The sequence below is a fragment of the Euleptes europaea genome, chromosome 12 (genome assembly GCF_029931775.1).
Source record: "Euleptes europaea isolate rEulEur1 chromosome 12, rEulEur1.hap1, whole genome shotgun sequence".
Taxonomy (NCBI): domain Eukaryota; kingdom Metazoa; phylum Chordata; class Lepidosauria; order Squamata; family Sphaerodactylidae; genus Euleptes; species Euleptes europaea.
The window spans coordinates 41,865,779-41,880,881 of NC_079323.1; the positions used below are offsets into that span (position 1 = coordinate 41,865,779).

Below are 15,103 nucleotides of genomic sequence, written 5' to 3' on the forward strand. Positions count from 1 at the left end.
CACCAAGGAGTTTCGTTTGGCCCCTTTTTCTGGACAGCCAGCTCTGCGTGGGCTACACGTGCCGGAGTTTTCTCTCCTGGTCTCCTTAAGGGGAATGGCTGCGGGGGATCACGGCATCGCTGCAATCATAAGAACATCAGAAAAAAGCCCTGCTGGATCAGACCAAGGCCCATCAAGTCCGGCAGCCTGTCCACACAATATAGCAAACATTTGTTTTGTTAAAAGAAAGCTACATGTTCAGAGTCTTTCTTCGTGCGTGTGAACCATAAGCCGCAAGATCACGATCTTTTCGCATTTAAACTCAACACCTGTTCACTGGTTATAGTGAATACATGTACACTCTATGTACAATGTATACTCTATTTTTTTCTTTATACGTTCGTGCTAAGTAATTCTCATGCTACAATCAATGCACATACTGCTGAACATGTAATTTGAACCTCACATTTGTCCAAGTACTGGTCCCTGGCTTCATGTGTAAATTGAAAACATGTTGGCTCTTTCTTACCAACAGATGTATGCCTTTACATGAACCTAAGAAAGGCCCTGCTGGATCAGACCAAGGCCCATCAAGTCCAGCAGTCTGTCCACATAGTGGCCAACCAGGTGCCTCTAGGAAGCCCATAAACAAGACACAAGAACCTAAGAAAGGGCCTGCTGGATCAGACCAAGGCCCATCAAGTCCAGCAGTCTGTTCACACAGTGGCCAAGCAGGTGCCTCTAGGAAGCCACACACAAGACGACTGCAGCAGCACCATCCTGCCTGTGTTCCACCGCACCCAAAATAATAGGCATGCTCCTCTGATACTAGAGAGAATAGGTACGCAGCATGACTAGTATCCATTCTAACTAACAGCCATGAATACCCCTCTCCTCCATGAACATGTCCACTTCCAAGTTGGCAGCCATCACCACATTTTGGGGCAGGGAGTGCCACAATTTGACTATGCGTTGTGTGAAGAAATATCTCCTTTTACCTGTTTTGAATCTCTCGCCCTCCAGCTTCAGCAGATGACCCTACATGCTAGTATTGTGAGAAGAGGGAGAAAAGCTTCTCCCTGTCCCCCCTCTCCAAACCAGGCACAATTTTATAGACCTCTAGCATGTCTCCCCTCAGCCGCCTTCTTTCCAAACTAAATCCTATGCGTGCTGTCTTGGGAGTGAGTCCACTTGGAAAGACAGCCTGATCCTGTACCTGCATGTTGACGCAACCCCTCCCCCAAGGAAACGTGCATAGGATTGCAGCCACAGAGGGACACCATGCATTGGGTTAGGTTTCCATATAATCCAATAGGTTTGGCCTGAGCTTTCCTTATGGAGTATCCGGATTACCCACCTCCTAGACAACGTCGCTGTACCTTCTTACAAGGTTGTGGTTGTATGTGTGTGTGTAAAGTGTCGTCAAATCACAGCCGGCTTATGGCAACCCCTTTTGGGGTTTTCATGGCAAGAGACTAACAGAGGTGCCAGTGCCTTCCTCTGCACAGCAACCCTGGTATTCCTTAGTGGTCTCCCATCCAAATACTAGCCAGGGCTGACCCTGCTTAGCTTCTGAGATCTGACAAGATCAGGCTAGCCTGGGCCATCCAGGTCAGGGCTCTCACAACGTTACGCACCTGTAAACGTCCCAGCTTTTTGTCCAGCTTTTTGCAGGACAATGATTCAGCTCAAACCCAACCCCTTTCTGACTATATATTACTCTTCCTACACACTTGACACTGAGAGACACTGTCCTTCAGTGTTACTCCTCTGAAGATGCCTGCCACAGCTGCTGGCGAAACGTCAGGAAAGAAAATACCAAGACCACGGTTACACAGCCCGGATAACCTACAAGAACCAATGAACTCTGACCATGAAAGCCTTTGACAATATTTTAGGATACCGTTCAAGGCAAGCTAATTGTCAGTAGCGTGTTTTATTTTGACATGGGGTGCACCCTTCTGCATTTCCTGCCTCGTCCTCCAAGATGTCGTGTGAACGCCAAAGAACTTCTCCAACCCTAAGGGCTTTCCCTTCTACATATGGACCATCCAGAAATACTCTAGATGAGATCCGTCCGACGTCTTTCGTGTCCTACCTTGACCAAAGAATTTTGGAACTTCTACATTCTGTTTAGGGTCGCCAGGTCCCTCTTCGCCACCAGCGGGAGATTTTTGGGGCGGAGCCTGAGGAGGGCGGAGTTTGGAGAGGGGAGGGGCTTCAACCCCATAGAGTCCAATGGCCAAAGCGGCCATTTTCTCCAGGGGAACTGATCCCTGCCGGCGGGAGATCGGTTGTAATAGCAGGAGGTCTCCAGCTAGTACCTGGAGGTTGGCAACCCTAATTTTGTTTGAACTTAGGAAAACTGAAGGTTGGGCATGTTGGTCAATGGGGTGGGGGAAGCAATAGTAATGTAATGTCTTGTTAGGAAGGAACAAAAAAAATGATCTTAATTATAAAAATCACGCCAGTGTCTTTTCTCTTTTACACACACCCATGTTTGAGGCATGGCATTTTGTGGGAAGAGCCGTGTGGCCATCGTGATGTCCCCCCACCCCTTGATGCACCATCTTCATTGATTCAATGAACACACCAGTAGAGCAAAGGCCCAGGAGGAGAAAGAGGTGGAAAGCATATTTAGGTAGGGGAGATTAGTAGCACAGCAAATTCATAATAAGAAGTGCAGCGCACTGTGTAACTCACACACGTGCAGAGAACCCATCCATAAATTGTGGGTTTTCAATGCATTCAATGCATTTCAATGCATTTTCTTGGCCTTTGTATTTCGGCACCCAGATTCCAAGCGGGGATGCAGAATTCAGGGCAGCCAAGAAAACCACGTCTTACGTTGCATGACCACAGCAAAAACGGGACAAAGTGGATAGCTAATTGTATAACAGGTACGTCCGTATGCGTAGCTGTAACTTTCCCTTTAGGGAAATACAATTCTACCATAAACAAACCACCGGAAGGAAGGGTTGACTTTCTTGACTTGCATTGATACGCACGCGTTTCTGCATCAGGTTGTTCTCTTTAACCAAAGCAAGTTATTTAACAGTTAAATGGCATCGCTATTTCCGAATTCAAGGAACCAATGCCTAAAGAGAACAATTTCCGAAAAGGGTAAGTCAGCAAAGTTAGCCTCCTGTATCATAAAGACAAGGATTCAACAGCCTGGCTCGTTGGTCTAGGGGTATGATTCTCGCTTAGGGTGCGAGAGGTCCCGGGTTCAAATCCCGGACGAGCCCTTCTTTTCCCTCTTCCAACAAGGGCGCGATAATTATATATTTTCCTGTATATCTGTTTTTAAGGGGTTCAAAACAAACGTTTCCAGCATTTTTACCGCTATAATTGTTATACAACTTAGTAGGGTACGATGATATTGTGTGGAAATGCGACCCTTTCGCGGTTTGTATTTCTCATTGCATCACCTTATGGCGGATCGTGCAAAAAATAAATAAATAGCCAGTTTCTTGTTTCTTTGTGCCGTTATTTTCGTATATAAAATAACTGTAATAATTCATGATTTCGTGCAATTGGAGGAGCCTGAGAAGAAAATAAAATGAATGCAATTGTCCTGCATTTAATTTTCAATGAAAACAAAACCCAAAATAAAAGACGGGGTTGAGCCTCCTTTAAATTTATACGCATGATCTGCTACTCCTTTATTTGCATTTCATGGTTCTGAGTCCGCACCAACTGCAACCTTAATCGGTCAATATTTTGCTCCTCCTTTCAGCCCTTGGCAGTCCGCGTTAATATTTTCTTCTGGGTGTGTGTGTGTTAAATTGGTTTTCTTAAGACTGCCTCTGGCACGTCTTCCCTCTAGTCTCCCCTTTCCCGTCAAGCTCTGTGTCCTCAAATAACCCCCCCGCTAACGCGGAAGATGAAACAGCTGTAAAATTAATAAACTGCGGAGGCCCCCCCAAAATAGGAGAGGAACGTTTCGACCCACTCCAACAACGGGCTCGTCCGGGATTTGAACCCGGGACCTCTCGCACCCGAAGCGAGAATCATACCCCTAGACCAACGAGCCGCTCTCTACGCCTTGTTTCTCAGCCAGCTTCTTCACTTTTATCCCGCCCCCGTTGCACTACGCAAGCAATTTTTTTTTTTGCAATCGTTTGCGTGACTTCCGGGAGACACCTCCAAGCACCCCTGCCATTTCCAAGGATGGTTCCGTCCGCCGTCCTGTCCGTACCCGTTACTCGCTTGAACAGGTCACCTGACCGCATCGCCCCTCCAACTCTCTCATCGAGAGGGGGGACAGGAGGGTGGGCGGATCTGCGCGGACTTGCCACAGCGGCGCTACACTGCGGGGAGAGGGCGGGGAAGAAGTCCCGCAGCCCCTCCGTGAGCCTCGCCGGGCTCATGAAAGGTCGGTCGCCGTCAGCGGGGTTAAAAAAATACAATACAAATCCGTTGGTTTCTGTTCCCAGCAGCGCCTTTTTCACAGAATGGCTTCAGGCGCCCGCTTTCTACCGCGGAGGGACACCGGCTCCTTTGACCAGTCCTTCCACCCTTTGAAATCTTGGCCGTTTTCTTTGCCGAACGGAGCAACCGTTGCAAAGTCCCGGATGGTGGAGCCGTTGCGGGGGAAGGAGGGTGCCAACCTCCAGCCCCTCTCCACGGCTTCTGTGTCCTTAAGTGCTACAAAACAGGCAGGAGCCTGTTTTTTGTGTGGCCACACTTTTGTGTGGCCAGGACAACCCAGGGTGCCAATTCCTGACCTCTTATACAGCTTTTGAAGGCACAAAAACACTGCCTTTTTTGGGGGGGGGGAGGTAATTCACAGTGGGTAGCTGTGTTAGTCTGTCTGCAGTAGTAGAAAAGGGCAAGAGTCCAGTAGCACCTTAAACACTAACCAAAATATACCCTGCCAGAAAATATTTTAGTAGAAAAGGGCAAGAGTCCAGTAGCACCTTAAAGACTAACCAAAATAGACCCTGCCAGAAAATATTTTTAGTAGAAAAGGGCAAGAGTCCAGTAGCACCTTAAACACTAACAAAAATATTTTCTGGTAGGGTATGAGCTTTCGTGAGCCACAGCTCACTTCTTCAGATACAGCTAGAATGTGAATCCATCTGTCTTTAAGTAGAGGAGAGTGAATTCAGACAAGCATTAGTATGTAAATGTTAACAGTATGTACATGTGAATAGAATCCCATCACGCCTGCTATTCACATTTGCATACTGTTAACATTTACATACTAATGCTTGTCTGAATTCACTCTCCTCTACTTAAAGACAGATGGATTCACATTCTAGCTGTATCTGAAGAAGTGAGCTGTGGCTCACGAAAGCTCATACCCTACCAGATAATATTTTTGTTAGTCTTTAAGGTGCTACTGGACTCTGGCCCTTTTTGGTTTTTTTTTTTTAAGTTGGCAAATCTAACGTATGAGGCGCTTGGGCTCAAATTAAACATCCTGGGCAATAAGCACAAGAAATGACTTTCCCCTCAACTTCAATCCCAGATTCAATACCACTGCTTCTATTGACAGGGTTGCCAGGTCCCCCTTGGCAACCGGCGGGGGATTTTTGGGGCAGAGCCTGAGGAGGGCAGGGTTTGTGGAGGGGAGGCACTTTAATGCCATAGAGTCCAATTGCCAAAGTGGCCATTTTCTCCAGGGGAGCTGATCTCTGTTGGCTGGAAATCAGTTGCAATAGCAGGAGATCTCCAGCTAGTACCTGGAGGTTGGCAACGCTATCTATGGAGTATGTTTTTGTAGTTTTCTCATGGTTTTGCAAATATTTTGTGTAGGGTTTTTTTTTTTTTAAGGTGGTTGATGCATTTTAAAACAGCGGTCTTCAACCTCTTCTGAGCCTGCGGGCACCTTGGGAATTTTGAGAGGGGCTGGTGGGTGCTGCCCAAAAATGGCAGCTACAAGAGGCACAGCCAAATGGAGCGCATCCTTCCTCACACACGGGAAGAAGGAAAGCCCGGCTGCCTACCTGTCCCCTGATCCCCCTGTGGAAACCTTTTCCATTTGAATGAGGGCAGCCAGTAACCCTTAGCCCCATCCTGCAATGACCTCACCCACTTTCTGAAAAGCTCTGCGGGTGCCAAGTAGGTAGCTGGCAACACAGTGTTACCCTGTTATCATGGGAGTGATGTTATCATGTACAGGTGGCGCTCTGGCATTCACCGGTCAGCCCCAAAATTTCCCCTAGAATTACCCCCTGCTGCCCGGCTCAGCAGTGGTGGCTGGCCAAAGCCATTGGGGCACCATGGTCCCCACAGGTGCTACACTGGGGAACCCTGTTTTAAGATAAACGGAACCCTGATTTTACCATCGCTTAGCACTGCAAGCATGCGAGAAAATGTGATAGGTAAAAATCAGCACTTGGAATTGAATCCAGAAGCATGTAGATCAATGGTACTCTCCGCTACATTTGCAATTACTATCAGCCAATAGAGCCACATTTACTTCTATCCCTGGCATGAGGTCTGCACTTCATGGAAGCTCACAGTTTATCTGTTCTTCTGGTGGTTGCGGTTGCAAGGTGGGAAGCACCTCTCGCTCTCGATCGCAAGGGCCTTGCCCGCTTTCCTGAAACATGGGGCTGATGCCATATTAGGGAAAGTGCCCAGAAGAGCTGCAGGTGGCATGTCAGAGTTACATACGACTCCCAAACCACTATTACTGATACAGACCATCAGTGCAATGGCTTTAAAATTGATGCAATATGATATCAGCGTGTTCTAGTTAAAAGGTGAGCGTCTGCATTTTGGACTATCTGTAATTAATGAGATGTTTGCCTAAGCTACCTTTGGGCATCTACTCTAGCTTTACATAGGTGATGTGTAGATACTGCACATGGGTTAAGAGCCCTTTAAATGCAACACCAGCAGCATGAAACCCTAACTGGACGGAGCGCTTTTTGGCAGCATCCACATGGGAGAGGCTTCCAATTTTAAACTCCCATCAAATTCAAACTCTTTGGCCACAATGTACAAGACATTGTTTACTCAGCTCTTAGTTCAGCTGTTTATCCGCCCTGCTGTACCTCGCTGGACATTTCTTCTCCAACAATTCATGTGTCATTTTGCTAATGAAATCCTGATGTTGGAACAAGCATTACTGCAGTATATATTGGAAGCTCATAAAATGGCGCGTCTCTCCAGGCGGCTAGACTCTGTTTACCAGCAAGCATCTTTATCCACTTTCTTGAAGCTGACTAATTTCATTTTAAAGGGAGCTCGTTCAAGCCAACAGGAATTGTACCAACCCAATGTGATAATGTAAGCTTTTGATTCTGGTACATCTCTTTTTTTCTCCAAAACCTTTTGATCGGCTGTATATTTCTTCAGCCAAAATCTTACATATGTAAATGTAGTTCATTAGAAAGGCACAGACTATATCAGGGTCCTTCACAATAATAAGAGAATAATGTCAGTTGTGGCATTCCTTGACAGGCTTCTCACTGTAGCCATCCCCATTTGAGTTCAGAGGAACTGATGACACATCCTCAAACTGAAGTGAGCAGCGCTGGGTATTCAGGAATCCTTTACTTCTGTACCATTCACATACTTTTCATAGAAAATACATTCCTCGCTGTTTCCTCGCTGTAAGGAAGATCCTGCTTGTTAAAATAATGTGATAACATAACAGACATTTCTGTTTTGCTTACCGGAATGGTCTTTCTTGCAATGCGCTTATCACCACGAGCTTTTAAAGTTAATGTTTGATAGCTTATTAGCAGGTGAGTTCCTGAGATTTGCATTACATACACCATAAACGTTGGGTTCTGGGAAGCTTATCTTTGAAAACTAGCATCCCCTCTTCTTCATGCTTCATTAATGCTTTCAAAACTCCCCTGAGTTTTAAAGATGGTTTACTATGTGAAGCAGAAGCTGTAAAATAGGGGGGAAAGTCGGCTGGGTGGATGGAACGGTATTTATCTTTGTGCATACTGTGCTTTTTAAAGAAAACAAATGTTTCAGAGGAGGGCAGCCTTGTTAGTCTGGAGTAGAACAGCTAGACTCAGGTCCAGTAACACCTTAGGGACCAATAAGATTTTCAGTGTATAAGCTTTTGAGAGTCAAAGCTCCTTTCTTTAGAAAGCTTATACTCGGAAGATCTTGTTAGTCTCTAAGGTGCTACTGGACAAATTTATTTTTGCATTGAATCAGTAGTAAAAGGTAAGGTAAAGGTCCCCTGTGCAAGCACCGGGTCATTCCTGACCCATGGGGTGATGTCATATCCCGACGTTTCCTAGGCAGACTTTGTTTACGGGGTGGTTTGCCAGTGCCTTCCCCAGTCGTCTTCCCTTTACCCCCAGCAAGCCGGGTACTCATTTTACTGGCCTCGGAAGGATGGAAGTCTGAGTCAACCTTGTGCCGGCTACCTGAAACTGACTTCCATCAGGATCGAACTCAGGTCGTGAGCAGAGCTTGGACTGCAGTACTGCAGCTTACCACTCTGTGCCACGGGGCACAGTAGTAGTACTCTTCCAGTAATACTTTCCTTGTTATTCCTGGCTGGAGTTGTAAAGTACCCATAAAGGAGGGCCATATACTTTAAGTGAAGTGTCCAAAGCAACAAATTATAACTTTTTAATGTAAGAGTCAATAATTAAAGAGCTGGAGTATATGAGTGGAGGTTAAGGATGAGAGTTGCAATGCCACACTTCTGTTGTTGTAACCTGTTCTGGTAGGCTAGCATTTGGTCCATTATCACAGTATTCAGACCAACAAAACAATAAAATCGAACCCTTGTATGCCGGTTGCTTCAAAAATCAGTCAGCAACAACTGAAATATTTAGAAGGATTCATGCTGGTTTTCTTATGACATATGGTATATGCCCCATGTAGAGAAATCCACATGATTATTATTTTTTCCACTGGGTTAGAAAAACCTACTGCTCTCCAGAATTTAAAAAGTGAAATATGTTTAGCAGAATGATTAAGTTGCTGCCTCTTTCCTTTTAGAGACTCCATCCTTTTAGGGATGGAGAACCTGGCCTGCAGAGAGCTCTGAGCTTGAGCCCCACAGCTGACACTCTCCATTTGTGAATGAAGCTGATTGTTTGGGTTCATTCCAACTGGTTTCAGGCCTGGTTATCGCACTGAACAGGCCTTGGTCACCCTGGCCAAGGGCATGCACCGGGAGATTGGCAGGGAAGGTACAACCCTGTTAATGGCCCTGGACCTCTTGGCTGCTTTTAATACCATCAGTCATGGTATCCTTGTGGACCACTTTTCAGGGTTGGGACTGGGAGGTGCTGTTCTGTGATGGTTTCAGTCCTACACTGAAGGTAGTTTTCAGTGTGGTGTGCGGGCAATGCTGCTCCACCCCTTTGCCTCTGACCTACAGGGTCCTGTAAGGTTCTACCTCCCCCCCCCACACACACACATTTTTCAACACCTATGAAAAATGGCAGGGAAAGGTCATCCGGAGATCAATGGGTTTAGAAGAGTGTAACTGTTTAGGATTGCATTGCAGTGGTCTCATTTAGTATAAAGCATGCAGAAGACATTCAAGAACGGCAGATTTTCTTATGAACCTATAAGTTCTTCAGCGAACGTTTAATGTTACCATTAAAACACATAGCCACTATTAGGAAAAAGATGACTGCAGGAAGGTATGCAAAAAGGCAGTTTTATATATGCATATTTTCTGTAAAACAGATTAGAACTCAGATTAGATTAGAACTGAACCGTATTGATCCTGAAAACAGTGCTGTTTAATAGGCTTAAACTCCATATCTAGGGGAACAGTTGTAGAGTATTACTCCCAAAAGCACAGAGAGAAGATAACTGAAGATCCTGAAGGCTGCTTGTGAAATAAGCAGGAAAACCTGGCAAATAATTGCTGGTGAATGGTGTGGCATCACTAGAACAGCATGTTGGGGTTAGCTGGGCAGTGCCACTGTCTTTATGAAATGACCACACAACCTCTTGGCACCACTGGGATACGATGAATGCGAGCTGCCATGAAGAAACCAATTGTCCTCCCTGTCTTGTGGGATAAGCTTGACTATTATGTAGAGTCTATCATGATTCAAACAAACAAACAAACAAACCTGAAACAAGACTTTTTAGGCAGTAAGTAGGCGTCTCTTCCAACACACTCTTCAGCCAAAGTTCTGGCAGATATCTTTCCTTTGATTTAGGCTGCAAGATCAAGAGTGAGAATGAGATATGGAGCAAGTCTGAATCTCCATATCAGTTTTCTGGCATATGCAGCAGCCCTGAGAGAGGATAAACCACCCGTTTTTACCCAGAGAAACATGGCAAACTTAATATCTTTTTATGACAGATGGTTGCCACAATAATCTCTGTATGTATCAGGTCTCAGACGTTTCCATGAGCGCAGTCAGCAGTGCATCTATTTCAAGTACTGCAGCAGTTATTTTCAGTTCAATCAGTTTAAGTTATTGCTAAAGTATAAGAGCAAATTATGGGTCACTGGTATGAACTGAATCTTTGGTTTTTATAAATGATATCCAGAGAACAAATACAGAGACATTATTCTGCATCTAAAAACAGTCTTGGCCATATAATACAACGCTGTCAGGGCAAACAAAATAGATCATCCCCCCCTCGCAGTTTATCTTAGTGTATGAAATTCATTGCTGCAGAATGTTGTGATAGCCATTAGCATTGATTACTTTAAAATGGAGGGGTAGATAAATTCATAGGAAAGTACATAAATTACAATTGTCTGGAACAGCTATAAGTAGAACTTCCATGTTCAGAAGCAGTATGTCTGATTGCTGGGGTCCTTGCCACTTTTGCCTTGTTTGAAATGCTGGACACAGTCTAGATTGACCTTTCACTCCATCATCAAAAAATACTTACACTGATATGTAAAGTGAAAAATATAATGCCAATGGTCCCTTTTTTCTGCACTTCCAGTTTAGTGCTAACATGCCAAACCAGCAATGTGTAAAGTTTCTATCTGGAATAAGGTTGCCAATAGAGCTGGAGAATAATGTCCTGTGCCTTTAATAGAGGCTCGATGTGTGGCAGGTGAAGCTTTCTATGGCTTGGAGGTAAATGACATCATCAAGTAAATATCATCCCATTAAGCCTCTATTAAAGGGACAGGACATTTTTCTCCAGGCAGCTGGCAACCCATGGAGACAATCAGTAACAATTTGAATGTTTTTGCTATTCCTCTGCTGATGATACTTTCCCCATGCTGCCATCTGTCATGGCAGCCATTACTTCTAACTGCTATTAGCAGCTGACATGCTGTTGCCATCTGTTTCTGACAAAAGGATAATGCAGTCTATAGATTTTCTATTCAGACAGCTTCCCGAGTGGAAGCGCTGAACTTTGCAAGGTATGGTTTCTTCTGCACGTCAGGTTTAAAGCAGATGTTGCTTCAGTCGAGTTCTTAAAGTAAGCAAATATAAACCCTACAACTGGCCACAAGGACAGTTCCCTTTCAAATGGCTGTCCTTGACTTTCCAGTTGACATAAAGAACAATCAGACAGTCAGATAAAAACAGTGCCAAGAGAGACCCAGAGTTAATCTAAGCTTCATGTACAAAAACACCCACAGGCTGCCCACTCCACACCCAGCAAAGCCAGAAGAGCTGAAGGATAAGAGTCTCATTCTTACCCTGCCAAAAGGAAAGTTTCCTTTGCCACACATGTAAATTATTCCAGAGTCCCTAACTAAACCAAAAAGGATTGTTTTGCATGGTTCTGTGGGTGACTGTGTAATTGATATGCATACCGTGGAGTTATAGTAGGCAACCCACAAGAGGTTTGAAAATGTCCACTTTAATCAGAAAACGTAATTAATATGCATTAAAGTTCTTTCCTCTTGAAAAATACTGTTAGAGCTGGACGGTAGAGCAAAATGTGACGCCTCAGCAGCTGTTGCTTTCTGTAGCTGAACAAAGAAGACTTTTCTCCACCATTTCTTTTGGAGAATCACCAGCTTGAGAAGCCTTGCATTGTCTGCATGGGACTGTCTTCCCTCCAAATTGACCAGCTTTGCTGCAGTAAAGAGCCTAAGAACTGCCAAAAGGAAAAGAGTAATACTGGCATCCTTGGGATTTCTATATTAAGAAGAGCCGAAGGTCATTCAGAAGCAAGAACTGTGCTTGGGATCCTACCCTTATCTCAGTGTCCCCATTCGGCATACAGCCAGTTCTTGTGTTATCACACATTGGTGCTTGCAGCAGTTTTTTTGTCTCCTGCAGGCTGTGGAGTCCCAGTGTCTTGTGTGTCTGATCCCTGCTTTGTGTTTTCACTCTTACAGAAGTTATCCCCTCTCTCTCCTTCATCTTTATTTCCCTCTTTATGATCAGAACCATTCTCATCCTCCCTACCCAGCAAAGTGTTCTTGCGTGACTTTCCTTCTGTATCCTCTGCAGTGCTGCTATGTGGATTTCGCTCCTTGTCTTCCTTGATGTTCTCATGTTGGTTTTCCTCTGCAAGGTTCTGGTGTGGCTTATCTTCATCGCTGTCCTTATCTAATGTCCCTTTTCCTGTTCCCATCTCTCTCTCTTTGTTTGCTGTTCTTCCAGATCTCTGACTTGGTAGCGGTTTTTCATCAGATGTGCTCACGTTTTGTTTCACATTGGGGTCTACTCCATCTACAGTGGGAAAGAATAACTTCACAGTCTTACTCTTGTCCATGAATACATCATCCTCATCCTCCTCTTCCTTGGCACCATTTTCCTGAGGTGAAACTGTCCCCCCCAAATCTTGGTCATCACACTCTGACTGTGACTTTCGAAATTTTCTGGAGGGAGGCCTGCGTTTTATTGATCCCCGCGTTCGTACCTAGAATAGATAATAAAACTAAAGTTGAAAACCATGAACTAGATCAATGTTGCAATGTCAGCAAAAATAGCTAACAGGTACTTCTGTGCCCACCTTATCAGACATGTACTAGTTCTATTCTATATCATGCTCCAACTCTATTCATCATTATTCACCACCACATTCTCTTTCACAAGACAGATAAGGTTGCACCTTATCAGAAAAAGATGAAGCAATGAACAGATTATTTTACGTGATGGACTTTATATGCAAATTCTGGCAAACAAAACTGTTGTTTAGGTAGATAACTAGATGATCCTTGAAAACAGAATTTGGACTGAAGAATCCTGACTCATTCTCTTGAGTCAGAAATCACAGTGGAAACTCACATGTTTTATTTTTGATTAAAAGAAGGAAATAATATGAGTTTAAATGTTTGAGTACTGATGGTCTTGTATCGAACTATGAATCCCAGACCTTCTCTTGCTCTCTCTGCCATTGTACCTTACATCTTAAGGCTTTTGGTCTCAGGGATCTCAGATGACTTGACAAGACTGGACTTCATGGCTAGAATCTGGATTTAGCAAAACAAAAATCCAGTACCCACAAAGAGGCAGGCAAGTTCATACTCCAAATCCCAGGCAGGGTTCAAATCCAAAGTGCAATGTGAGGGTAAGGAGAAGAGGCAAAGAGATAGCAAGTAAAAATATAGGAGGATGCCAGATATGATTGGAAGAATGAAAAATGGCCACTGTATCCCTGAATAAACTCTGAAATCATTCTTGTTCTCTCACGGAGAAAGACTTTAATTACTATTTTGCTTTTTGCAGCCAAAGCACTTGCTTCTTGATTCTTTTTTATTGTTCATGGTTATAATTTACTAATTGTGCAATTATAGTATTTTTTAAAAAGAATTATAGTTCAACTGCTTTGGCTACAAGGAGAAATACAGTAGCTAAATCTCTTCTCAGGAACAAGAAACAATTAAGGGTTGATTGAGGAAAGCCAAAGCAACCAAAAGTGAACAAGAAATAATGAATAAAGCTGAGAACCAGAAGCAGCTGAAAACAACAAAACGAGGAGCAAAATGTAAAGGGACAGCAGGCTTGGAAAGCCTTAACAGCACTTACTAGTATATACCAGACAACTGGTGCTGTAATCATATTTATTTAAAAAATCACCCCAGATCAGTTCTTCTATAAAGTGTAAAGGATGGAGTGGAAGGCCAGGAGGATGTCTCCCCCTGATCAGCCACTCTGTCGCCACCCAGTTGCTCGTGGCCCTGTTTGGCATGGGCTCCTGGGTCCCCATCAACTCCCTGTGGGTGGAGCTCCCAGTGGTGGCGAAGAGGCTTCCTGAAGGTAAGGAGCAGGGCTGGGATCTTGCAGCCCCTGCAGTTCCCTGGAGGAGTTTTTGTTGCATGGAGCAGGGGTCACTGGGTGTGTGCGTGGGGGGGGAGGAGGTTGTTGTGAGCAGGGGGTTGAACTGCTGGGTGGCCTTGGGCCAGTCACAGTTCTCTTAGAACTCTCTCAGCCCCCTGGGAGGCAGGCAATGGCAAACCACCTCCAAGCCTCTCTTGCCTTGAAAACTCCACAGGGCTGCCATCAGTCAGCTGTGACTTGACAACACTTTCTACCGCTGCATACCTTATTATAAAACTGAAGATGAGTGCCCTCTGGTGGCTGATCAAAGCTAACTGGCGTCTCCTTTGATTCGTTTGCCTGAGACTGAATTTGTGGACTGCTGGGAGTAGTGGGTGGGCTGTTAAATGGAGAAACCATTGCTTTTAGGCCAGGGCTTTTGGGAGAAGCCCCTGGCAGTAACGAAGCTGGAGCAAATGCCAGATTGGCCTGCAAAGAGAGAGAAAAAAAGTCATTGTTTTCATCTTCCTTCCCAAGATTTAAAATCTTGGCTTAATATTCTCACCCCACCTATTTCCAAAGCCTCCTTTGTTTGTTTTGGACGTTAAGTGTACTGAATAATGCACTGACACCATCATCCCCAAGTGTTTACTTAGATGATGCACCAGTGGAACTTTATGTTAACTTAGAATACACCTCACTCTGACTGGTAATGTCGATACTTCTTGGGCCCCTGTGGCGAAATGCTTGAAAGGGCATTTTGCCACAGGGACCCAAGAAGCAGCAACATACCAGTCAGAGTTAGAGCCAGAATTCACACATCAGCCATGAAGCTCACTGGGTACCCTTGGGCCTCTCACAGACACTTAATATACCTCACAGGGTTGTTATGGAGAATGGAGGGTACTTTAAATTCCCTGGGAAGAGTACGGGATAAAAACCACACAGATAAGGTTTCCATGTTGGCCACCTTTTCGAAATCGCTTTTGTTAACCACAACCACAAGAGGGAGCCCTTGCACTGAAAATGACTGG

At 44.7% G+C, this 15,103-nt stretch overlaps 1 protein-coding gene and 2 non-coding genes across 3 annotated transcripts in view; 1 reads left to right on the plus strand and 2 right to left on the minus strand.

The window, feature by feature from the left end:
* The first annotated feature begins 3,155 nt into the window (after positions 1-3,155).
* Positions 3,156-3,227, plus strand: TRNAP-AGG (transfer RNA proline (anticodon AGG)). Its single transcript has one exon. It is a non-coding gene; the product is annotated as a tRNA-Pro (tRNA).
* Positions 3,228-3,943: 716 nt separating this feature from the next.
* TRNAP-CGG (transfer RNA proline (anticodon CGG)) lies at positions 3,944-4,015 on the minus strand. The gene has a single exon. It is a non-coding gene; the product is annotated as a tRNA-Pro (tRNA).
* Positions 4,016-12,102: 8,087 nt separating this feature from the next.
* Positions 12,103-15,103, minus strand: part of RCSD1 (RCSD domain containing 1) — a 43,898-nt gene continuing 40,897 nt past the window's right edge. Inside the window, exons 5-6 of the mRNA XM_056858676.1 lie at positions 14,355-14,558; positions 12,103-12,729 (exon numbers count right to left, since the gene is read on the minus strand). Of these exons, the coding sequence (XP_056714654.1) occupies positions 12,103-12,729; positions 14,355-14,558 (831 nt within the window). The remainder of the gene's footprint in view (positions 12,730-14,354; positions 14,559-15,103) is intronic.